The 26964-nt window shown below is 44.5% G+C and overlaps 1 protein-coding gene across 1 annotated transcript; it reads right to left on the reverse strand.

Moving 5' to 3' along the window:
• Positions 1-1820: 1820 nt before the first annotated feature.
• On the reverse strand, positions 1821-25716 carry zbtb7a (zinc finger and BTB domain containing 7a). The gene is made up of 4 exons (XM_050055325.1): positions 25629-25716; positions 14129-14692; positions 12119-13020; positions 1821-9985 (listed from the first exon to the last, which is right to left on the reverse strand). Exons 2-4 carry the CDS (start codon positions 14612-14614, stop codon positions 9550-9552), a joined length of 1824 nt encoding a protein of 607 aa, XP_049911282.1. The 5' UTR covers positions 14615-14692; positions 25629-25716; the 3' UTR covers positions 1821-9549.
• Positions 25717-26964: the final 1248 nt, after the last annotated feature.

The raw sequence follows: 26964 nt of genomic DNA on the forward strand, positions 1-26964 counted from the left end.
GGTACAATACTGTCTATTTAAAGGTACACTATGTAAGAGTTTCCTAAAAATCAATGTAAGTAATCCTTTTGAATCATCACTCATGACCCTCTAGAAGTGTGTGGAGCATTTTCTTACTTTCTTCTTATTGTCTGTGTTCGGGACGTTTATGGGCGTGTACTCCCACAGCGCTCAGGTGAGGTCTGGCCTTTATAAAAGGTAAGCGACCAGTTGTCAGACCAGTTTTCTTATGTCATGCACAAAATGAAAACCAAGTCAAATTCCTTGTAAGTGCAAATTTACTTGCCAATAAAACATTTCTGACTCCACAAGCAGCAGGAATCCAAGAGGCACACCTCTGAAAAAACGCAAATGCAGCCAGGCGAAATGCCAAATGAGAGTGAATCTGGGGTTGGCTTTTGATTTCACTTTTGCAGGAAGGCGTGTTCACCAACTGTAACCAACAGTCCTGCATAGTTTACCTTTAAAGGAATACTTCAACTGCAAAATGACCAGTTGCCTATCAGTTACTCACCTTGTGTTAGCTTTAATTCATTTAGAAAACTTTTATTTTCTCACGTGCCTCCACAGTGAATGAAGAATCTAAAAAAGGCAAACATTCTTTACGAATTTAAGTAATCAGGGTCCGCATCTAACAACAGCAAAACTATATCAAGACATCTATTTACAAACTCTGACAAAACCCATGCAGTGTAATCCTAAAACTGTGTATTGCTAATTTGTTTGAATGAATGATCTATGGATACATTATTGATTGTTTTTGATTGTCTTGTAATGTGTGCTTAAGTGCTTTGAAAGGCAGCTATGCATCGGATGAGCATGCTCAGGACACGGGAGTGTTTTATATTGTAATATTTTAGCAGTATAGCATGTGTTTGGGAAGTGCTTAGCATATGATTGGATAAATAAGACTAAGATTATTATGATGAAATTATTCTGCAGGAGTCGTGTTACAGTTAATTGTATGTTTTGATATAGTTTTGCTATTGTTAAATGCGGACCGTGATTACTTTGATTCATGAGATGTGTTCACCTTTTTGGATTCTTCGTTCACTGTAGAGCCATGTGAGAAAAACAGTTTTCTTCATGAATTCATTGCAATACTCGGTGAGTAACTGATATACAAATGATCATTTGGGAGATGAAGTATTCCATTAACATAAATTCTTAAATTACAGATAATACTACCAAACAACAGTGGTTGCCATAGGCAACATAGATGGCAACCTAGGGCACCATTCTCGAGGCGGTGGGGCACTAATATTGCACCTTAAAACAAAAATGTTCAAGCGAGTCATCACAGTCTGAACAAGCGATGCAATCTTTGAAGGTTAACGTTGATGTTATAGTGGTGTGAAGTGGATGTCAGAGGAGTGTATGTGGAGATCAATAAAATAAAGAAGGCAAAATCCATCCAGGGTGCAGTATAAAAAAGGAGAAAAGTAAGCTATTTTAAATGTTACCATCCTGTAATCTTGCTAGCTAGCTAGCTAGCTAGCTAGCTAATGTAGAGTACAGCCAATGCCAGGGTCGGTCAGGGTGTGCATGACATTTTTTTAAGGTTGGCTATTTGAAGCATAAAACATCATATAAAGTTCAAGTTCAACTGTAGTTGCGCCATTTTTGTTGTCTCATGAAATTTAAAATTGAGTAAAAGTCACGTTAGCTTAGTTTTGGTATGTTAGTGTAGTGTAGCAAGCTGTATAGCATCTATCCAGTGTTTGGTAGAGAAGTACCAAAGACTACTGTTTTTAAAATTGTCACAAACTAATGTATAATGTGCAATAAGTTATAATAAGAGACAAAATTATCCACGCCAATTTTTGCAACCATTGTTTTTAATAGAAAGATTTTATATTCTTTAAACCAGACAACCAGATGCCAGACATTTTTGGATATATTAAAAAAAAGAAGAACAGAACCAAAAAAAAAAAAAGACACAAAATGGAATTATATGGTTTAGACTGTGTGGATTTAGTGGTCTCATATACAATACAATTTCTTTTCATCGCCAAAAAGTGCAAATTCTCCAAAAATCACCAATATTCCCCCCCTGCAGCTTCCAACAGATATGGACTGACAGACTGCTACGCTATGAAAAAAAACCTTTGTGAAGAGAAAGGGGTTGTTTTTAAAACAGTAGACCCACAATGAATCACATAGGGAGGAAAACATCCGCCGACACTCTGCGGGTTAAAGCGCTCGATGACGTTGCACTTCCTGGCCACGCTCCATTCAATTAGTGATGCCACAGCAGGTGCTCTGCCTTTGGGATGCACTTGTTGTGATACAGAGCGGGGCGTGGTCAGATGTGCAACAAGGAATAAAGTTTTAACACGGAGAGACAGTTTCCTGCCTGATGTGATCGTGTGCGTTTACATTTAACGTCCAGGTTTGAGAATTGGGACGAATTCTGCCATTTTAAATGTACATCAAAAAAAGCTCTGTAAAGGATTATCATAATAATCACAGTTACAACTCAATCTATTATAAATAGTAGCCTATTTCTTTCTCTCCCAAGTCATTTACTGAACTATGGATTTATTGAATACTTATCGTGATCATTATTCTTCTCACTCTACTGCGATAAACTTGATTTGACAAGGCCAAAAAAAATTTCTGTACTGATTTGCAAAAGTGCATGATGGTCGTTTGGCCGTTTCATCCGCCTCTCATAATCATTTAAGCGCTATATGGATACCAGATCCAGCCTTGAACTCGACAGACAGGGCGTTATTGCAGACAAAAAGATTCTGCAGTGGATACAACACTGCATGTTTAACATTCAGCACAGCTAGCCTTCTCAGAAAGCTTTGCAACTGTTGTACAGGTTTCTTTTTCAAGAAAAGGAGTCTCCCAAAATGAGATCAAATGACCTTTCTCCCAACAAGATCTGAGACAATAAGCAGAGAGCAGGCGGGGGGAGGTCTGTCCAGGACCCCCCCGCCACATACACCTTTGTGTGACTATGCAATAAGCTGCATATAACAGGTACGGTGGTAGTAGAACAGAGATGTCTTTGTTTATGTCCGGATGAGGCGGCAGCTTGAGCAACCTTCAGTCCAGATACCAAATATTCAAGTTTTTAAAAATTTTTTTTCATTTTCATCAAATTGTTTTTTTGCATTTAAATAATAATTTGCACTGAGAAAAAACATCAACAGGAACAACAAAAACAATAACAATAGTGATAACCATAAAATAAAAGCACACAAAATTCAGGATGGCCTTTCGCAAAGTGCTTTTGTTACAATCGCAGAAGCTGAAAAAAAAAAGGCAGTTGGATAGCGGTGCACCGGGGGGCCTTTAAACCTGTCTGTCTACATGTCTGTCTGTCGTACAGCGGAGGGATAGTGAGGCGAGACAGAGTGACGACAGAAACGGCCAACTGCAAAACGCTGACCGTCTCCCGCTACTGTCTGCAACACACATCCTTTACACCTGCCAAAAACTCCAAAGTGGGAATCACAGTATGAAGTTATGGAATGTATCCTAAATTGGTTTTAGGTGACTGAAAACTGAAACTGTCTCTTCCTCCGCACCTCATCCAATCCCCTCTCCCTCCTTTCTCTCCTGTCGATTCCCCTGCTGAGGGTGTGTGATCTTTGATCAAAGGCCAGTCGGCAGCAAAGATGTAGACTCTGAGTCCGGAGAGAGGGAGAGCGATGGGAGAAGAGAGTAAGAGAACATACGCCCCCGCCCCTACCCTCCCCCCGTGCTTTTCCAACCCCATCTCCTTTCAAAAACGTTACAGCCTGACTAATAAGACTGAATCTCCAGTGGCTTCCTTCCCTCCAACAAACAATTCACTGGATCAATATTAGATGGAGAAATAGGCTGGTCACAGCCACTTTACAATGAGGGAACTGTTCCTGCTTTTATCTTTCTGGGAACTATTATGTTAAATATCGGTACGAACAAGAAAAGGCAAATACAGAGAACTTGGAGGGTGATTAGACATACCATAAACTTACATTGAAACCCAATGCATAGCAGTGTATTTTCCACCTGAGTAGTACTTACATAGAGACAAAAGAGATCAGCAACATTCTCATTGTTGCTGTTTCCCCAATGTGAAGTCTGCGGTGACCTCCTTTGTGTTACAATTCTTATCATATTGTGGCCATGCAATTCCTACCAGCTTAAAGGACCAGCACTGAGCCACCGCTCAGCAAACAGTCCATCACCTGGGCTTTCTAACCTCATCCCTGAAAAACAACATCCAGCTTTCCCCTACCACCCGTATTTAATCCTCCTCCCTGTATGCCAACCTTTGCATCCCCAGAGACTGACAGAGACTCCAAGTGCAAACTGTCCCCACTTGGCTGAGAGCAGCCAACAGACAGCAGCCTGCCTCTCTGAAGGACCCAGGGCTGTCTGTGTAAGTGCCAGAGCCACGCTGCGCATTGTGCCGTACTGCATATGCTGCGCTCAGCTTGCTGTGCACCAAGAGCCTGATGGAAAACACACACGAAAAAAAATCAGGTGTGCGGGAAAATGACGAAGCAAAGCGAATAGTCCCCCGTCTGCAATCTCAATATTAACAGTCACCTCGTCCTGCTTCGTTTGATTATTTACAGTTATAATAATTGTTATCATCGTTGTTGGTCGTCTTTGTTTTATGGCCTTCTCAGATAGATTCACCGAAACTCTTTGATAAAAGCACAGGGTAAAAACATATCAAGGTCAATTTGGAAAAACACTTGCAATGAAGTTCTGAGACTGTCTCAGTGTAGCCTGTGTCAGAGTAACCTTGGTGTGGGGCTGAGGCTGGGGACGCACCAGTTGTGGAACCGTAGAGGCAAAGCTCTAAAGTGGTGGCTTGTACGGAAACATTGTTATAAATTAATTCAAGTAAAGCTTAAACAGATGAGTGACTAATTTCAGTACCAAGCCAATCAGCTTTTGAATTTTTTTTTTTTTTTTTTTTTTAAATATGGGAAGAAAAAAAACAGACAAAGAAGTAGGGAGTTTTGTCAGTCCGTAAGGCACACTGTGGCCCTCAATGCATTGTCCACCTGGTGGGAGTGAGCCTCGGCCCCACACTGCAAAATACAACTGTCTGGAAACAATAAAAAAAAAAAGAAAAGAAAAACAAAAAAAGCTTAGTGCTGCTCAGACAAGGCCACAGAGTCCCAGTCTGCTTCAGCTCGAAAACATTTAAATCTTTTCAGAAACTGAAATCATCCAGTTTAGCAATGGTCAAAATAACAGTGTTCAACAATAACAATGTTTTTCATAATCATTTCAACTTCATGAGACAAATGCTGATACAATCCAATCTCAAATTTTTTAAAAATAACTGGATTCGATATCTCTGGCACCTGCACACAGAACATCTCTCAGCCATCAGACCAACTCAAATATTTCAAATGTTTTCGGAGAGGCTTTGCTACTTTCTAAGTGTCTAAATGTTGTATATTTGGAATATTTCTTAATATAAAGAGCAAATATGATTTGCTGTCATCACACATCTAGTGTCCATTAAAAGTTCTCTTTTTAAGAGCCTTCAGATTCAACAATAAAACTCTATTAATCCAACATGAGATTGGTAGCTTAAAATGTCCAATGACTTGAATGCAAGCCATTTCTTCTCCTTTGGTATTTGTCGTTGGTAGTTGGACGTCTGTATATTTCTTAATATACTGTACATGATTATTTCTACGGAGGGGTTGGATGGACTCGTTGTGAGACCGTTGAGTATTAACCACACTGCTCTGTGCTCATGGAAACTTGCAGGCCTTTCTGAGGTCTCCTGCCCTTCTCCCATAAGCAGGACAAGGACATTTAACATTAGTGCAAACTTTTGCTCTCTCAGCTAAAGCACCATTTCCAGTGCTATCAGGCTTTATATCCATAACCCCACCCAAGCACCCATTTACCCCACCCTCCTGGCACAGCAACCCAAAACCATGACCCCAACCCACACACACACACGCACACACACATACGCACACACACGCACGCACAGCCATGTAAAATTGTTAGAAAAAAAATGTAGCACAACACGTTATTTTAAGAAAAAAAAACAAGTGTAGACAGACAAAAAAACTATACATCCTTAAACCTCTGATTCTATCGTCCACAAGGATACAAAGAGCGAGAGAAAGCAAACTCAAGTAAATATCTGTATGATTTCACACACATTTCTGCATATGTATTCAAGAGGAGGGCATCTGTGTGTGGCGTAGTCAGGGAGGCCCAGTCTGGATAAATTATAGACAAACTTTCAATATCTCTCGTAGACAGCAGACTAAGATCGAGGGCAAAAAAGCTTTGGTTAATCAACAAACAACATAAGACTTTTGGGGAAATATCAAAGGTCCAAAGAAACATATTTAAGGTGGCTAACAGGTTTCACCTCCTGCCACATCAAGACAAAATTGGTTTAAGCGGTCCACACCAACATACCACAACATAAAGATCACAGCCTGCATTGGTCTGCCTGTGGGAGTCGAACTGTGCATTAATAAACCCCATCTCTGTCATAACAGAGGAGCAAAAATAGAAACTAAAACTCCCAAGACCTAGCCAACCCCTGACAATGACCAACCAGGGTAAACAAAGAGTTATGCAAATCTGCACCAAGAGAGCCATGAAGTAAACAAGCAACTGTCCAATGAGTTGTTCAACAATACGGTATTTTTGCTTCTGCGGTACCGTGGACCTATTATCACTGCGGTTCCTCGGAGAACACGTGTAGTTAGGAGAGTAGCTGGTGAACAGATGGGGCCGACACAAAGTTTGTTTATCCAAGCTTGTCCTGAGACCCTCCAGCCTGCCAGCCAACGACACATGCTTGTGCACATGCACGACACGAAAAAAAAAAAGTATGCATGCATACACGCACACAGTGTCCTTTCTTCTTTGTCTGCCACCTCCTTCCAGCCCCTTCCTTTGCATTAAGACATAAAGACAACTCACGACATTTCAAGTGCAATCAGTTACATGGATTATTTGTGTCTCCTCTTAAGGTCACACAACCCAACGTGTTTGTATCCGAGCCTACCCGGCGTCTCTTTGAGAGATCTGAACGTGTGTTTTTTTTTGGCAGCTTGTCGTCAAAACCTGAACAAAACCAGTGAAGGAGCTCGACTTCACCGCCGTGGACAGAAGAAAGGACTGATCTCATTTGCAACTGGTTTGTTTCAAAGTACCCGTTTCGCTGACAAAAGTGCCCTCCTCAGTAACAAAGTGCATTCATAACCTGTCTCTTTCCAATTAAGGTGCAAAGGACTGATAGTTGAACTACAGCACCACTGCAGAAATTACAGGGTGGGGTGAAGAGGGGAGGGGGGGGGGCTCTAAATCACATGCATGTTCTCTTCCTGACTCAAAGGCTCGATGTGCTCGTTTGGAAAATAGCATTGAATTTGGAGTACAATAACATAACTTGGATATTTTAAGACTAACAAATCCAGATGTATGGAGTCACTTACAATAGTCAAACAGATATGTCAGCCCTGGTGTTTTCCCATTCTCTACAGGATACCTGGACCCAGTGAGTGGAGTGTGTGTGTGTATATGTGTGTGAGAGACAGAGAAAGTGCATTGGGGCTGGCAGCTCAGGGTGCATGTTTGAACAGGCTGCGGCTGACTCACTCAGTGATGATGTGGCCAGAGCGACCCTGGCTGCCACGCACACACACATGTACACAAACACACGTACATATAAACACACTCACACACTAAACTGCCAGCACCAGGCGTCCTACCCACAGTAACACCAGGCTCTAATATAATAATATCCCCTCCAGGCTAGTTCGGGGGCATTAGAGGACTACAGAGGGAGAGTGAGGGAGAGAAAAGGCCTGATTTGATCCCCTCCTGCCTGGAAACGTGGCTGAGCTGGGGGAGATTATTTTTTGGAATGCAACAGACATTGTGAGATCCCCCTCCCCTTCCCTTGCTCCCCTCCCCCATCAACCAGCTGCAGCTGCGCTCCTATTTGGCCTCCCAACTTGGACAGGTATTTATTGCTCTCTTCATCATACAGGTTGCCTCACGGTTGTGTGGTCCCTAGGGCAAAAAAGATTGGAATAAGCATGATACATAAACCTCCTCTCACTCCCTCCCCAACACCAGCCCACTTCCTTTAAATATACCTCTCTCTCTCGCTCTGTTGGATATCTTTAGTAAAGCTGTGCAAATATAGAAAAAAGGTGCTCATCTATCTCTTCTTCGTACTCTTTGTCATTCTCTCACTCGGGCTCCCTGCCATTCCTTTAACCTGCGGTTGGTTAAATGCTACCCGCGCCTTGTCACACAAGGACAGAATCCGAAAAAACTGCACAAAGTTAAGCACATTCATTCATTCTACCTCCTCATCCTTTGGGCAGGAACTATACAAGTCAAGTGTTAAGTTTAGGACAAAATGGGTGACTCAATGCTTTTTTTTTTTTTGTCATCAAACATTCATACAGGTTTTTTTCGTTCACCCACGAGCTTCACTCTGTGAGAAATATGACATCAAGCCTAAGAGGAAAAAACCCGATTGGTAAGTACACCTCAGCATTAAGAGGGGACTAATGTCATATCACCACCTGCTGTATATACATGTATACAATTATAAAGTGTCAAGTACCCGAAGCAGTCAACAAAAAGGAACAACGACAAAAAAAAATTAAGACAAAATCAAAAGGGAAAACAGAAATGCTGAAATTGCAGGGTCGTGAGGGATAAGAGGCAACGTAGTCAAGCCAACAGATACATTGACAATGGTAGTGCTTTAGAAACACAAACCCTCCACCCCTCATATTCCCTAGTCCTGCAATTGAAGAGCCCCCGTTAAAGTGGATTTGACTCTACATGAATTTGTTTTTTTTTTTCAATAAGACAAACCATAGATTCTTAAAATGCATTTTATAGAGTAAGTACCACTTCAATCAAACCCTTGTCTGATTCTTTCTGGAACATTTAGAGAGAAAAAACTGTTGCATCAAAATTGTGGTGAGTTTTCCTTGCATATGCCATATTGTGGCAATGGTGTTTCTATGGTAACTGTACATTTCAGACCTGCAAAAGAATAGAAAAAGAGTTGTTTTCACTGGGAGGATTTGTCCTCGCTTCACCCGTACAGCAGCCAGAAGGTGCTTGATAGACACCTTGCTTAGAGCTTGAAGGCTGTGAGGACAAAACCAATAAAAATCTAAATCAACTGCATAGTTGCTTTGAGTTTCTTTGTATCTATCATACGTTTGCCTAAGCACATATGCCAATGTATAAAACCCTTAACATTATAAAGAAAGAAATGGCCCAGAAAGTGGACGTCATGGGTGCATGATTTGAAGCGTTCTTTGCTCTTTAAACAGATAAACCGACTCAAGTGCTTGCATGTCTACTCCATTTCCTAAAGTAAAAGGAGAAAGAAATATAAAGATTAGATTTTTTGTGACACCCTGATTTGGTTTATAGAGGAATAGTTAGTTGTTGTTTTTTTTTTTTAAGTTTGCCTTTGCATGTTTTTTCTCCTCTCTGTTCACTGGCCTGTCTCACAGGCGGTGCAGAGTGACTATGGTGTCCAGCAGTGTCCTTGTCGCCCCTGCAGTCTCAGGGCCCTGCCTCCCCCGCCAGCTCCTGCAGCTGAGGACTGTGTGCATGGGCTCCGGCAGCCCCCTCCACCTCTGCTGCTGAGGACGCCTCCGAGCGCCGCCGTCCCCTGATGGTGCGAGGCCCAGGGCCTGTGTCGGAGCTGGGGCTCAGCAGGCCCAGGGGGGCGTCGAGGAGCCCCGGCTCTCGCACCCGAGGCTTTCGGCCCCGACGAGAGGGGATGCCGTTGCAGCCGTCCTTCTTAAGGTGGCGGTGCAGGTGATCTGAGCGCACGAAAGTCTTAAAGCAGCTTGAGCACTGATAGGGGCGCAGGCCGGTGTGTACGCGCATGTGGTTCTTCAGGTCGTAGTTGTGAGCAAAGGCGGCTCCACATTGCGTACACAGGTAAGGCTTCTCTCCTGTATGCTTCCGCATATGAACCTTGAGCTTGTCCTGCCTGGAAAAAAAGAAAAATAAACAAGATCATATCAGAATACACAGACAAAAAAAAAATTCAAATGCACAAGAGGATCAGCTGACACATATCTGAATACACTTAGTACACACACAGCCAGCTTCAGTCTTTCTTTCCAGCCTCAGTTACAAATCAGAACATGTATTATCAAACACAAATTAACTCAAAATATATAATTGATTCTCCTGTGCACAGTGGTCAGCTTAATATGCTTTGGATTGTTTTATTTCCAATTAAACAGCCATCTTTTGGATCTCTTCCAATGGGATTATTCTGTGAGGACAGCCAGGCCAAATGAGGAGAAGCCATAAACTTTACATCTCTATCTGTGTAATTACACACAAGAGCACAACTGCTGACTGAAGAAAGCTCAACGTTCACTGTGTCAGTTGGCATTTTTATGATTTCTGTTAACTTTTCGATGAGGGTGACACCATAACAAATGACAGATTACTAAAACGCGTGTGCTTTGAGAATAGAAAATGAGTGACTTGAATGTCCTCTGCAGCTGTACACTTCCAAAATCATTTTGAAAACTTGACTTTTATCGTTGAGTAGCACTGAAATATAAATGAGCCTGTAAAACGTCATCAATCCTGCAGCCTAGTTCTCCCCCCACGAGATGTAATTTGATTGAATTTTGGATAAGAGCAGTTGTCACTTCTAAGCAAATCAAACAGCTCATATGGACGACTCACTTTCCAAATACAACAACTCAAATCAAAACAAGACCAAACTATGACTTCTCTAAATCTAACGTCATCTCATTACAACCTGGAACATTTTTTACTTTGCGATGGTACACTGCCACCCACTGAACTTTATCAGGCTGCCTTGGCCTTCATCTCACTCTTGTCCCTCCCTCCCCTCTTTAGCCCTTACTATCTCTCTAGCTCCCGAGCTCTTTAATCGTCTAACCCTCCTGCACCCAGGGCAGAGGGCTCCTAAACAAACAAGCGTAGTTAAGACAACTCTGTTTAGCACGCACATACACGTAAACACACACACATACGCACACATCATGTGGGTAGATTAGCTGTCATACAAACAAATAAGTCAACCCACCACAACCTATTCAGGTGTGTTCAAACTGTGCCCCAAATATAAAAATTAACAAAGAAATATAAGTGAGGAGAAACACATGCATGCACCCACACACACATACACACAGGCTGAAGCCTTGGAACAAAGTGGCACACTGACAGAGGTGAATTATTTAAAGGACAGGAGTGATTTATTACCGTGCGAGGCACACTCTTAACCCTGATCAAACAGGATTAAGATTACAATACCCCCTTCCCACTGCCGGTCGAATTTAGCTAGAAGGCAAATTCAGATTGGTCTTCCCTACCTGCCATGCCAGCAGTGGTTCTGGGTATTTCTAGCCTACTGCATCTATTTCCAGCACAAGTCCACTGATTAATTAATTAAAGGAATGATTTCAAGGAAAAGGCAGGACTCCTAAATACAGGGAAAACCATGTGCGCTCAAGTCCTCTGCTGTAGAGTGGCCACATTTATCTGAGCGGCACATGGCAGATTTCATTAGAGAGGTAAAGGAGCGACAGAGAGAGAGGAGGGGGGTGGTGTTAACTACTCTGCCGTGGGCAATAATCAACATAACCAGAGATCAAAAGTTCAAATTACTGCATTGGCGCACACAGAGTACCATCCAGAGCCTGTAATCCCCCTCTGTATCAGAACACTTTATAGCAGCCCTCCACTAGATAACACTGCCATGGCACAGCCTTCTTTTATAGGACCCCTATGTTAAAATTCCAGGACTTTGCTATGAAGCAAGTCACAATAAAACAGACTTTTATAACCACCTGACCCCCTCTCTCAGAGCTGGAACACTCTGCATGTCATTTTGATTAGCATTTGGTTTCAATGTGACATTAAAAAACCTGGTTAGGGACACTCAGTCATGATGAAGGTAAACATTAAGATTCACAAACAGCGCTGCCTCCTTAATGCAAAGCTAAGTTGGTTAGCGCTAATGCTCCTGCTCTTGGCTTTGTGGTGTTTCCCACTGCTGGGCGATTTGTCCACAGTGCCAAGTCCAAGACTATTAGTACATGTGACATGGGGTAGTCACTTCATTAATTGGGCTTACCTGGTAAAGCGCACTTTGCAGATGGCGCATTCATAAGGTTTCTCCCCCGTGTGCGTTCGGATGTGGCGGGGTAGCTTGCCTGCTCCTTGAATGACCTTGGAGCATATGGGGCATTTCTGGAAGGCCTTAGAGCGCATCTTCCTCTCGCCTCCACCTCCTCCCGCTCCACCCCCGCTGCCTCGCTCCCCCACCACCCTCTCTCCTCCTCCGCCTGCTCTGTCTTGGCCTGTTCTGCCCCGTGATAACCAGAGCGGCGGCACTCCCTGTGTCACAGCAGCCGAAGCTGGATCCTCGTGCTGCGTGCTGTTAAAATAATTCAAGTAAAATTCCATGTCGGGGTCATCCCCATCTCCCTGTTCCTCCCCTGTTGTCGCGCGCTCCTTCTGCCTCTCGATGGAGTCCATCATTTGCTGCAGGAGGGCGCTGGCGGAACCCCTCTCCCTCGCCATTGCCTCCCTGCTTCCATCGTCCACCTCTGTGTCCTGCCCCAGCCTGGACTCAGGGGGGAGGTAGAAGTGCCCGTTTTGGGATGGAGGGTAGTAAGATGACCCCAGGCTTGCTCCGTTTCCCTGCACCGCGTCCCCGTCCTCATCTTCCTCTTCATCCTCATCCTCTTCCTCTGGCTCCTGTGTGGGGGCCTGGGCCAAGGCGAGGGCGAGGGGGGAGTAGTACTCACCAGGGCCAGCAGGAGCCCCGTTGCTGGGGGCCCCCCCATTACCGTGGTTAAAGTGCAGGTGTGTGGGCAGGTCCCTGAGCTCTGGCGTGCTGCAGCTGCTGCTCCAGTGCGCTCCTCTCTGGAAGTACTCCAGGTACTCCCGGGCCCGCACCCGGTTCCCCTGCTCCCTGCCTCCTCTGCCCTTCCCGTCCTCATCTTCATCTTCATCTCTTCGCTCACTGCCCGCCTAGTGAAACATGACGGGGAACAAAGAGTGAGTGCAGGAGAAATTCAAAGTCAGGGAAAGTTTGCACCACAGACTGTATAATAAATATGTATGACATGACAGCTGCCTAAAAGTGAAGCCTAGACATCTGGATCGCCCCCTTGTGGCTGGCTCCAGTACTGATCATAAACTCCGCCCCCTCCATGTTAGTGGATGGGACATAGGCCAATCTAAAACATCAATGTGCACATCAAATAAATTTTTCCAAAAGATCGTTTCTCTCTTTTTATGTAGCTCTTGTTAAGCTGATGTTAGTTCAAGTGTGTGGTTTTCTGATTACTTTGGTTTTAATTAGTTATTTGATGCTATAAAAGGGGGAGTTTGATGTCATGATTAAAAGCTATTTGTTCTAGTCATTGGTGCTGTTTGCAAATGGTTGGATGAACTGGACAGAGCGGAGATTGCTATTGGGCAGACCAAATTATGTCACCAGCTCAAGATGGCAGCAGCTGTATCCTTAATGTTTTGACTTCATTTTTGTACAGTGGAGGCAAGTGGAGATGCGTCATCCATCTTTCTACAAAGCACATCAGCTGAAGTGAAAGCTGACAAGACAGACCTTAATCTACATCTGTAAGGCCTATCAGCACAGACATATCACTCTCTGGGTATCCTGGATGCACACCCAAGGGTTCATTATACCCATGAGCACATGCATGTGCATATCACAGCTACACTTGATCATGTTGAAGTGTAGCTGTGATATGCTGCGTCTGTAGCTGGCTAAATAGCACGCTGTCCTGCACGTTATTGGCTCAGAATGAGTAAGTGCTGAACTCAAAGACTGTGGGCGTGTGTTTGGGATGGTGAGACAGCCTGATAAAGGCCATGATGTAAGCTTGACTATGCTGACTATTTAATGAAGGGGGTTGTATGATGAACGGACACCTCATTTCTTAAGTGGCTGAAGCAGGAGAATTACATTTGGTCTGTGCTTTGCTATAAGTTAATTCAACACTTACAATGGGTTGCTAGTGGTGTCACATTCATTAAGGCAGAGCAGATCAAATCTCAAAGCTTAAACTCGACTTTTACACATGTCACTTCTAGTTCTATAATGGTGTTGTACCGGCGGGGAGAGCACTTTGGTGTCCAGCAGGTGTGTACAGACGTCCTGGACAGGTGGGATTTCCAGGAGGTGTGCAGCGGCAAGGATGTCAGCCACACTGCTGTGACTGACTGTCAATGTGGCTGTGTAGGCAAAGTCCAGCAATGCTCCCAGAGCCTCCGCCGCCACAAAGTCGATGTTGTAGATGTTTTGTTGGTCAGCGGCGGCCCCTGAAGTGAAGAGCTTGTGGAAGTAGGTGCTGCAGGATGCCAGGACGGAGCGGTGAGCTGGGAACTCCCGTTCCTGAGTAACCAGGAGCACATCGCACAGCAGGCCGCTGAGCCGCTGCTTGTTCAGGCTGCCCAGGATGTCTGCGCTGTGCTCAGGGAACGGGATCCCCACAGGGCCTTCCTCTGCTTCTCCTGCCCCTCCTCTCCCTCCTCCGCCGCCACTGCTTGCTGTCCCCCTGAGCCGCCTTCCACCCCTCCCGCCGGCTCCTGACGACATCTTCCACCAGCCTGCCGCCGAGCCGCCTAGCACAGCCCCCACCCGTGTATCCGTCCTGCCGTCTGTCCGTCTGCCTGTCTGAGGGGAGAGAGGAGTCGGATAGAGGGATGGGATGGAGGGGAAAGACAAGGAGGAAATAATAGATCAGTTCATGACATTCTTTATGTGGATAAAGGAAAGGAGAGGAATATTGATTAATCGATTCACCACAGTCAGAAATATACACTGGAATGCTTCAGAGCACAAACCAGTACACACAAAACGTTAATGGAGGACACAATCTTAAGTACAAGCGTAGGGCTTTACTACAATTGTGATGAAACAAAGAACACTGAACTCACTTGAGTCCAACTAAAGATTTCATTGTCATGGCCGGGACGCAGCACAGTATATGGAAATACAGTCTCTTTAACTACACTAACATACATCGCCCACCTATATAGTCTTGGTATCCTGCTCTTAAGATCCTACAGCTCTAATAACTCCTCCTCATATCTTTATGAAATCAAATTCTATAGATCTACACAAGGGGCCCCTCTGATATCATACACAAAGAGGGCTTTATGGAGGTGAGGGTGTGAGAGGAGTCCTACTGTAAGAACTGTAAGGATACCAAGTTAAACACTGAAGTATACATTGTTGTGCATATACAGGATCCCTCACAAGACATTTCTGCACAGTCCATGAGATACAGAGAGACTCTCAAGTATCTTGGCAAAAATCTACAGAGTTAGGTCATATCAGGTCGTGTGCCAATTAGTATTGTTATAGCTGTAAAACAGGTTTGGTTATCAGCATTGTGATGGATGAGCTTTCAAAGCAAAATGTCACAACTCAGGGAAAGGAAAAGACTGCAAAATTATTCAATATGTCAAAAATCTGTCTTAAAACTCATGGCAACATCTGGAAAACAGACAAACTGTAACAAAAACCAGGCACTGCTCTGACAAGTTAAAGCTGCTGTATAACAGTGTACAGTATATAGGTGGTTGATGAACACTACTGTAGTAATTGGTCTGCAACCTGTTGTGACCCATTAAAGAAGTGTTGATGATATGATTTTGCTCAACTTGCTGTGCCTGGGGGCCACTTTTGAAAAATGACAGGGGCCAGTTAACAAACAAATATTAATAAAATTTATTAGTATATGTAATAAATAAACTGCATGTTTTCAACCTTTCGACACTGGCTGTCCTCACTTATCTAACCAAGAGGCAATTCCAGACACAGCAGCCAGTCAGGTGTCAGGTGCACACAGAATGTTTCTAAAATTTGAGGACACACATTCAGGACTTAGCCCAGACCTCTAACGGGGGTCCCAGGGATCCTCACATTTTTACATTTTTTTTGATAAACAAGCTTCACAAAGTGCTAAAGGGGTTTTTTTGTAAGGCAACCCGAGAGTTAAAATTGCACTGGTTCCCTCTACAAAAAGCCAATGCCAATGGTATGTTTCCACTGGATTTTATATCATTGCAGAAAAAAGCTCTGTGGCAAACAAAAGTTAAGATACTTACATATTTGCTCAGCAAGATAATCTTCACAAAGAAACACAGCTTTATGATTTTTGAAGCATAAATGCAATTGCCATGACTAATAAGCTAATGCTTAACTATAAACGACACTACAGTCACGACTTCAACTGCACCATCACAATTAGGCTGTAGAGTCGTGTCTGGGGTGATGACGCTCTGTAGGCTCATTAGCCACTTGTTAGCAACCGCGTTTTACAAGACACATTAAAGCTTCAAAATTCACAAGTGGGTATGTACTGATGTATTTTATGTCATAGAACAAAACATGAAAATCTCTTAAGCTTCGATTGACCACAGACCTTATTTAAGGCAAACCAAAAACCAACTGACTTTGAGACGAAGGAACCAGAAGTGTAAAAATGCTAATTTGCCACATCTATTTTGATGCTTTTTTTGCACTCTGGGACCTTATTTACATTCTAAGTGCAAAAAAAATCCCAGTATAAATCAAAATATTTTCATTGTGAATTAGAGAATGGCCGTCGGGCCACCTGACACCCTATCACGGGCCAGATTCGGCCCACGGGCCACAAGTTAAGTAACACTGCTGAATGCTTATGACCTTCATCCGAGTAAACTGTGTACTGACTTTTTCTGTCACTAAAAAAAAATCTAAAATGATTCACTCAAACGAGTCATCTTTATTCATTAGTATCTTGGCAATGCAAAAACATCTCTACTGATTTTTCACATCGACACGTTGACAGTTTCATGAACATATCTGTTTTTTAACCAGAGCCATCCATATCAAAACCCTTCACTATGATGTGTTCCTTATTCCCCACAAGGACTAATTAAAGTTATGAAAGTCATTTTGTGTTCTATGAGTGCCTGACCTGAGACTGAACTTCACAGTGAAGGCTTTACATTTGCTGCATATGTTTAATGCAGTAAATAATCTTTTATGTAAGGGGTAGCTCACGCAACAAGCTCCAAAAATAATACTAGCAAAAACAGCCAATTGAAACATTTCACTTGTTTTTGCTTGAGCATTGAGCGACTGTCCAAAGTAACACCACAGTGTTACACATCACATCTGCTTGGAACTGATTTTTAAGCAAATCCATTGACACAACAGGTGTATTTACATATTTAATACAAGAGCAGACATAGGGCAATGTGCAATAAGTGAGTGGCACTGACTAAATAGTGGCGAACAATAATTCTGAAAGCCTTTGGCCAGCCTTTGTGCCTGCTTAAACACCATGAGTGGGTGAATGACTAAGTGGAGATGTTTATGCATTATATGTGTGTGCAGGTGGATGTTTCCTTGTAAACACGCCTACATCTATGGGTGTGTGAGCATGCACTCGTGCAAGAAACCAAGTAAGAGGTCGTGGAGGACAGATAGGCAGAGGGCAGCGAGGATCAGAGTGCATGCTGGGAGCTGGACTGTGCAGCTTGTTCACTCTGTGTCAGTCGAGAGCTGGGGAGGGGAGGCGAGGGAGGTGGAGNTGGAAAAACTCCACAGGAGGAGGAAGAGGACACGCAACAAGCTGCGAGGGAACAGTATTAAAAAGGGAGGTTGTCAATCCGGTCTGAGCTGGTTACCCCACCCTGTACTGTGTGCCAAGTTTCAGGAAAGGCTGTCCCCTCGCTCACGTGTGGGGGGGAGATTAAAATGATCGACTGAAGCCTGCGCAGTGGGAGGGGGGTTTCAGCAGAACAAGCCATCCTCGATTTCTCTATTAACACACACACAAGCAAATACTGTAACATCCCAGAGACATCAATAACGCCTAAAACACACACACATAAACGCACATATAGGACATCCACCCCCCCTTCTCCATCTGCCAGGGAGACCTAGCAGGGGTTGAGGCCGGGGGGGGGGTTGGAGGATGCATTGAGTGTGTTGCTCTCTACAAGAGCAAGGAGTTCAAATGACATTCCTTCATATCAGCCCTCCTGGTATGTTTGTACGCTACACCCCACTACCAAACCTGCCTAACCTGGCTGCCTCTCCTCTCTCCTTCCTGTTCACCTGTGTTCACCTCTCCCTTTTCTCTCCTTTGTAAAGAGCAACTCCTATCTGTCTCCACACCTTGAGATCTGGCAACATGTCAGCTCTGCCCACAGGTGAGAGTTAGGTAAAGGCTTTAAAAAAAGACTTCTGTAAGGAGGCAGGCAGGAGAGGAGGAGAGCTCAAACTTATCACGATCCTCTAAATGGGTCAATGATTGTTTTCATTTAAGCAACACATTATGATAAAGATAAAAGTTTGTAAATTCAAATATCAGGTCACAGAGTACTGCTTTGTTTGATTAATGATGAAATGTTTCGACGTCTCCACCGTTTCTCTCTCCTTACTGTACGTCTCCCTTAACTCAATTAAGTTTTGATGGGCAGCTGACCACAAAGCCTCTGCAAACACTGCCAATGTCTTTTACTATGCTGCGATAAAACAGGACTGTCAGACATGGCACGAGCAAATTTTATTATCCAAGCCCTCATCTGAATATGCTGAGGGAGGGAGGGCAAAGACAAAGAGAGACGGCACAGGAGGGAGAGGGGAAGAGAGAGCATAGTGAGATGGAGATGGAAGAAAGAGCAAGACAAAGGGCAACCGCATGGCTACTGGTCACGTCCTTCACAGGAGGAAATAGATCTCTGTGAGCCCATCCAGACCCGAGCCAACCTGCTTTTCTCTAACACACACACAGCACCTGCACTACCCCAGGCTTTGCTACAAGCTTGCGTAGCGCGTTATCCCCCGTACATATAGCTGACCCTTGGGTCACGGCTTTGTGGGGTAAAGACGCTGAGCTGAGAGGAGATAAAACACACACATACAAACACACACACGCACAAATGCCATTCAGTGCCAACTAAGCATGGAGGGACTACTCTGCATGCAGGAGCCACCTGTCCTCGAATAACCCCGCAAAGAGGACTAAGAAAGAGGAAACACAGTGCAACAAACCTGATCCCGACACCTCCTCATGGCTTGAAACATTCCTTATCACTAATTCATGCCTGTGGGTGACAAGGCCCACAACCCGGCACAAAGCAGCGCAGCAGCTGTCCGTGTCCCTGGTGCTCCACTTCCAGGGAAGGGCCCTCTCTCAAAGCCCAGTGCAAGAGCACCCAGGCCTGCTTTGCAAGTCAAACAACCTCTTTAACACAGAACCAACCCATCCCATCCCCGCCCTCATTACCTCCATCTCATCCGTTACGTCCCCATACCCTTTCCCATGTATCTACACACAGCAAGGACAGATATCAAAATTACAGGTCAGGGACGAAACAACCCACAATGGTCTCCTGTTAAGCGCGTTCAGTTTTGCTGTTATTTCAGATGACTGTGCTGTGTGTGTTCTTAATATCCATGCCAAGGCAGTCACACCCAATTTGCTTGTCATTCACTGACAAACACGTTGACATCAGCCTGAGGTTGCAGTTAGTAAAAGTGTTTTCAACATGCCTGATACGTATCATCTATGGAAGGACTGCAGAATTTCCACTCTCAAAGTATCTCTGTCTTTGGCTGACACATACCAGTCATTCCTAAATACAAAGGAACAAACTGTTAACCCTGTGCAACCTCAGATGTTTCTGAGAGAGATGAAGATTTAAACACCCTCCAAGCACTTTTTAATGTTTTTTTAAGGTTGTATTGAACTCAAGAAAAACCTAAAGTGAAGATAATTTCCATCAGACTACCAAAAAAAGAGTAAAATCTGTTATTTCAATGAGTACTGCACTTAATATTTCCATTATGTTTTGGTTTGAATCTACTGAATTTTAAAGCGAATATCCTCTCTTTGGTCTCCTATTATTAAAAAAAAAACTTTCAGGTAACGGTTTCTTAAACTCTGGCATGCAAAAAATGACTGGCTCATAAAAATAAAGCACAATTCAAACCTACTGAGCAGCCCAACTTTACGCAGGAGCAATCAGAGCAAACATAACTGAATCATTGATCCCTTAAACCATAAATGTTAATGGAGCACAGATGGGCCACCGTTTACTACTGAAATACAGAGCAGAAATTTTATAACACCTTGTGAAGTGTTATTAGCTTATTGTTTTTACAAGAGAACAATTCTATTAGGCTACTTCCAATATTACACAGGTGAGGACTTTATGCATGTATTAAGATTAGAGTGCAAAAACAACTTGATATTAAACAACAAGTTGAAGAACTTGGTTGGCCCTTTGCTCTTGTCTTTGCCTCCCAGACCCTTTCTTTATCATTTCACTTTCCTCCCGTCCTTATTTCACTGACTATCTCAACTGACCCTCCATGGCAACAAACCTGCCTAGCCCGCCCTGCTGCAAGGGAATCACTTCAGGTCAAGTGGGTTCAAGGTCAGACTGAGATAAGGCCAGATAATCGGAATGGGGAGGGGGTGGCAGTTCCTTGGAAGAGTGGCTTTAAAGCAAGTGCCCCAGCCAAGTGACTCAATGCTGCCAGTGGTGGAAGGAAACCTGATTGGTCATATTGGGAGCGAAGCAGGAAGAGAGCAAGCGACTGATAAAACTGAAGTTGCATGGGCTGGCCTCGACCTGGCAGCTTTTTACTAGAAACTAACCAGGAAGGGGAGCCAAAACACAGACACAAAGCAAGTGAAAAGGTGGTGGGCGAGGCAGGGCGTTAAAGCTCAATCATAACAACTGAGCGTACTGTATGGTGGCTTAAGAATCCGGCTCAGATGTCAATGATAAACTCAGAGAGATCTCACTGTTACCTGGTGTAACCTGCCTCAATAAGAGGGAAGGTAACCACCCACAAGTTGGGCAAAGTTTAATGTGAGGAAACTAGCAGGGGGGTTTTACGATGTTGTAAAGGTCCATGTTTGCCCTGCCAGATAGCAAAGGAACTGGAAAAGTGAAACCTATAGCTGCTGCTAATTACTTGTGCAAACTCTCACACTGTTCTTAATTTGTCTGTGTTTTGTTTTCTCACTTGTTTGTAGCAGTCAGACCGACTGGTTAGCCACAGGCTAGCAAATACAAAACACAGTACAATTCAATCCAGTACAACAGCTGTGAAGTATGCTTTTGCAGAACTTACATTTTTTTAAATAGTTTTTGACACAACAACAGAAACATGGTGATGAAACTCTAAGGTAATATTTGAATGTGTAGTCTGTGGTGTTGGATTGCATTGCATTGTAACTCTTTCTCATATTTGCTTCACCTGTAAGTCAGACAAAATATAAGAAACATCATAATGTAGTTTAATGCCACTCCACTTAAGTGTAAAGCAGCAAAAAGTACATTTGAGTTGAGACAACATACAATCGATTTAAGTAGTATTATCAGCAAAAAGCGATCATCTTAAATAAGGTAGGATTGCATGGCTTTTGTACAGCACTGTGCAGCTGCTTCTGTGGTCAGTATTATCTCCATAAAAACTATAAGCAGCACTAGTTTCATGCCAGTTAAAATGTGGTCTTTTCGTGGATATTTCATTGCAAGTCATGAGTCCTATCACACATCTTGGGACAGTCGCTTTTCATAAGCTGTAGTGCAATAAAACCACATCCACGGTCTGAGTTCCTTTTAGCTTGAGTAACATGCTCTGACACTGCCATGCTGCCAACCAGGAAGTGTAACAAAATCTAACACATGGTTTCAGAAACGTCGCTACAACCCAACACAGCGTCGTCCTGCAGAACTCAAGCGGGCCGGTTGGTCAGCCCGCAGGCCCGACGTGCCCCTGGATGCGCCACTTTGTGCATGCGCAGCCCAACAGGGAAAGACGACTTCCTGTGAGTCTGTGACAGGCGTGTAACAGAACCCGCTCTGTTATCAGATGACCAGCTCTCTGCTTGCTCGTTCTCTCTGTCCCTACTGTCTGACCCCCCCCCCCACACACACACACACCCTCTCTCTCTTCCTCTCATCTGTCGCTCTCATCTCATCATTGCTCCATCTCCGTCTCAGACTCTGCACTGCACAGTACCCACCACATCACCCACTTCCCCTTTCCATTGCTGAGAAGGCAAAGCATCGCAGACCCACCCACCTCCTGTGTCTCGCCGTCCTTCAGTGCAACCCACCCATCTTCTCTCCTGTTTCATCCCAAAACAATTTACTAAATCAACATGCAGACAGTGTCAGATTGGTCACATACCCTCGTCCTGATCAGAGGGCCTTTCTGCTTGATTAAAAGAAGCATACATCTGTACTACAGTGTTTAATATCAACATAACAATCAACTTTACTACCTTTAATGAACTCATGTTTTTCCACCAAACTGAAAATGTGAAAACCCTCAATTAATATATCACAAAAAGACATCATCTGACTCAAAAAGTGTGAAAATTCAAGCCTAGCTTTACCCCTACTCTGAAAAACATCCCAGCCTCTTCCTCTCCCTGTCTAATTTGATCAGGTTGTGTTGGCCTCTCCATAATAAATGTCCCAGAAGAGAACAGAAGAAGCCCCTTTACTCCCCCTAGACTTCAGCACAACAACAGAAAAAACAACAGAGAGGGGTCTGTCTATCTGCCTAGCCAGGCTGGAAGCTGTGGTATACTGAGCAGCTGACCAGGGGAACCAAACATTAGAGGGAAGTGAAGCTACATTCGCCAGGAAAACAGGCAGATGAAAGTATTTAAAATGTTTTAACTTACACAAATGAAGATATAGGAATAGATCAGCAGCACAGAAATTATGTTGTTTGGTATGAAGAACAAAACAACTCAAGTTCTGGTTCCACCATATGGGCCACAATACATCATTCGACCACATAAACAAAACTGAACAAATATAATGACTGCTACATGTAGTTCATTGTATACAGCCAACATTTCACTCTAAAATAAAGCCTCAAACTGCCACGGCGACATCACGCAACCTGTCTTCTCAGTCTGTCTGAACCTGCTAGTTTCAGGCCATAGTGGTGTAGGCACAAACATACAGGAATATCAAACTGTATTCAGCCTCACCGCCAAATTGATGGGTGGTGTCTTGGACCTGCCCACAGCCACTGAAGTCCCCTGCAATTCCCCTGGAGTCTATTGTTGGTAACACAGACGCACACGCATGCATGCATGCACACAAGCACACACTCGCACACAAACACATATGGCGTCCTAGTTTAACCTCTTGCTGGTATTTACTTGAACTAACTATACTTTTTCTTCTATAGTGGTAGCTAGGAGGTGGCATAGAGCATAGCATCAGGACAACATTTACTGTAACTTATATTTTCTGTGGCATTGAACTGAATAACAACAATCTCATCAACCTTGTCAGCTGCCGCCTTCTGAGAAGCATTCCAAACACTTTCCCAGCATTTGGGCGTCTTCATGTACCGCGCGCGTCTTGTACCCTCTCCGTGCCCACACGTTTAAAAAACGGGTTCAACAAGTATGCAAAGCCAAAAAATATGCATCTGGTTATTGAGAGAGGCAGCCAGGGTTCCTGTGAAGTCTTCAAACCACGAGCCACAAGCAAGCAGGACATGACAGGCTAGATTAGAATCTGCTTTTAACACGATGCTGGTGAGGAAGGGGGGGTGAGTGGATCGGGAGTAAAAGATGTCATGAGACTGATCATGGTGTGAGTAGCTGAGAAAAATTGAAATCAATCAGCAAGTACATGAGTTCTCCAGCATAGTGCACAAAGTTACCAGAGATTAAGTTTTATTTTAATATTGCGTGGATTTAGCTGAGGCAGCTTACCCTACCACTGAAATCCAGTTGTCACGAGATGTGTCACATATTCTCCCCCTTCAGCAAGAAAAGATGTCTGATGTTTCTCAAATCAACTATTACTCAACACCCCACCTGTACTCTTGACAGTTATCAGCTCAGTCGCTTGGCCACACTCCAGCAAACATTTGATGCAGTGGTTTTAGTAGAGTTACTTAAACACCCCTAAAGAAGCAGCAGTACAGGATGTGCAACTGTCTTCATCTTTTCACTCTACTAATAATAGCAGCAGTGCCATTTAGTCCCAGCAGTAGACCAAAACATTAAAAGAATACTGTGCCTTAATAAGATGGAAACAACACCGATGCACGATGCATGCCAATAGCTGAAAAGTTAGCCTGATGTAAATGAAAACTTTATGACAAACTATTCCTCTGTGCAGCACCTTACACTCAGCGCTGACCTATTTGCCATTCCCTCCTTTATCTGCAAGTGGGTCAAGAACTCTGAACTCTATCAAGCCCCATCTCTCTCACTCTCCTTCACACACAACACGCTATGGTATTTATTTCCTCTGCTCGCCTCTCCTCTCCTCTCAGTCACAGTCTGAAGACACAGTGAGTGTGTGTATGTGGATGTCTTTGGAGTGCTTACCAAATAGGCAGAAAATGTTTCCTGGGCCCTATCTGCCTCCCCTGCCTGCCGGCCAGCTCTGCTGCCTCCGTCTCTGGGCAGGGCTAGAGCTTTACCAGACAGGAAACTTGCGAGTGGCCCTAGTCATACAGGCAAGCCCTTGCCTGATCCCACACAAACAGACACCTACCCCCCCCAAGCACCACCACCACCACCACTACCCCACCCCCCTCTGTTTTCAGCCCACAACTCGGCTCCGCATCCCCTGCTCTCATTGGCTTGACAGCTGCTCACTCACCACACCTCCTTGTCGGGATAGGCTGGCGGCTGTTCCCTTTCCTGGATGGCCAAGGGCAAGGCACTCTGGGATATAGAGTTCGAAACCCTATTCGACCTGCTTTGCAGCCCCTCGCTGTGGACTACGAGTCCCAGCTCTCGCTGCCCTCACCACCCCCACTATCTCCAAGCCTGCTCTAACGTAAGCACTCAGGGCTGAATTATACACTACAGTATGTTGCTAGCAGGCTGCCAGGTATTAAAGTACAGACCAGCCATCAAACAGGGCCGAGCTTCGTGTGAAAAAAATAAAAATTGAAAAATGCAGCCTGAACTGTCAGAGCGATAACCAGACATCAGAGGTGGATTCTCTCATTGGCTGGTGACATTTCAGACACACTTAAAACTCCTGACCTAAATTATGAGTTATTCCTATTCCAAACAGTCTAATGCCACTACAACATGCCCTGCGCACACACCACACAACTTGCCCCGCACTGAGCATTACAATCGGCACTGTCCCGAAAAGTTGTTGCTATTGCTTATACCTTGTCCATTACAATTATTTTTGGTTCCTCCTTCCCCTCGTTCAGTACCCCCCACCCTCTCCCGAGAACCCCCCCACCCCCCTCCTTCTCCTCCTCCTCCTCCTCCTTCTCTAAGTGCTTCCACCTGCCTGAAAAGTTAATGCCTTGAACACATCCTATAAACTTTATCTCAAGATTCCCCAGAGGTAAAGAGCAGTACAGAGGAAGTACTTTAGGAGGATTAAAAAAAGAGGAACCTTGACTAGGGACTACTGCTGCGACCCACCTCTCCTCTCCGGCCAACCCCCCCACCCTGCTCTCCTTTCTGTCCCCCTCCCTCATTCCTCCCTCTCTCCTCTCCTCCTCTGCCCTGCTCCCCTCTGGTCGTCAGGCCCAGGGCAGACAGCGAGGGGATGGCAGGGTGCCTTTAGCTCACCTGCGATGGCCGTGGTGAAGCTTGTTGTGGGTTAGCTCAGCCCTCTCCTCTCCTCCTCTCCCTCTCACTGTTGTGCAGCTTAAAGCCCCGTATGCGCTAACCAAGCAGCAGCAGATCAACTCAATTCCCTTCCTGGTTTCTGGAGGGCAAAGAGGTCCCTCCCTTTCTCTCTCTCTCCCTCACTCACTCTCACTCCCTCTCTCTTAAAGAAACAGCATTCCCCCTCCGTCTCCTCTCCCTCCTCCCTCTGTGAAGCAAAAAGTAAAGTGGAAATTTTTTTGCGCTCAAAAGTGGACAGTTGTCAAAGTCATAAACTCAATCAGAGATGACACAAATCATTAACCCATGCCTTCCCACTCTGTGGTTTCCACGGTGAATGTCAGCCAAAGTTTCCATCTATGGACACTCAAACGTTTGGTACACGAGGGTACATGAATTGTAACTCTTGTCAATTCTCACCCGCCTCATCTCTCGCTGCTCCTTTCCTTTTCTATGTGAGCCGAGTCGCACCCACCCATCCTATTGCCTGAGGTCATGGTGTCCCACCCCAAAAGCAAGCCTTGGCACATTCCAGTACATACAGTAGGGGCTGCCAGCAACCCCCTCGATACACTTTCTGGCTCGGCCCGGTCTCTGTGCATAATACCTGCCAAGCTCTAACAGGTGAGGCATCAGAGAAGACATTACTAAGTCGAAAAATGCCTCCGCTGTGGGAAATGGCGAGTTCCCATGTGTAAATTTACAGCTATTGCACTTGATGTTGCGCCACTTCCAACCACCCACCCGCACGCCCCCTCAGTGAGTGCACGCCAGCCATTGTGCCACGGAGTGGGATGGAGCACAAGATGTATTCCATGATTCTGTTGCACCATAAACCATCACAGCACACCTCTGAAAGCACTTTGAAGTCATATATTTCATGCACACACCATAAAAGACATATTTTTCATAACGTTGCTGCCTGTAAACTGTTGCGTTTTGGCTCCAGTCTCACAGGAGCCATGTCCCACAGTGCAGCAGGGCTTGACACTGGCTTGGCACTGCACAGATAACCATGCAGGGGAATCAAGGGGCTATTTGGCAGGGAGAGGTAGTGACACACCCTCTGCCTAGAGGGCACTGTTAAGCACTGTCTCTGCTTAAGCACAGGGGAGCCGCAGCATTCAAACTTCAGAAACACACATGAATTGCAGGATTTGGACATGTGGTGCCATCACTTGCTATAATTTGCAATGCTAAGTGAAGAGGATGCAGGTGGATAAGTTGCAGCCTAAGTGAAATGAAAACAGCAGGACATACACTTTTACATAAATACATAATATTTACACAAGTTGCC

Source organism: Epinephelus moara, chromosome 10 (assembly GCF_006386435.1).
Source record: "Epinephelus moara isolate mb chromosome 10, YSFRI_EMoa_1.0, whole genome shotgun sequence".
Classification (NCBI taxonomy): domain Eukaryota; kingdom Metazoa; phylum Chordata; class Actinopteri; order Perciformes; family Serranidae; genus Epinephelus; species Epinephelus moara.

Bases quoted from the DNA above. Each gene is read 5' to 3' on its own strand.
- zbtb7a (XM_050055325.1), bottom strand. From the start codon at position 14,614: ATGTCGTCAGGAGCCGGCGGGAGGGGTGGAAGGCGGCTCAGGGGGACA. The intron at 13,021-14,128 runs GTACAACACCAT...ATGTTTCACTAG, and splicing joins CCAAAGTGCTCTCCCCGCCG to GCGGGCAGTGAGCGAAGAGA. The intron at 9,986-12,118 runs GTAAGCCCAATT...CTTTTTTTCCAG, and splicing joins TGCAAAGTGCGCTTTACCAG to GCAGGACAAGCTCAAGGTTC.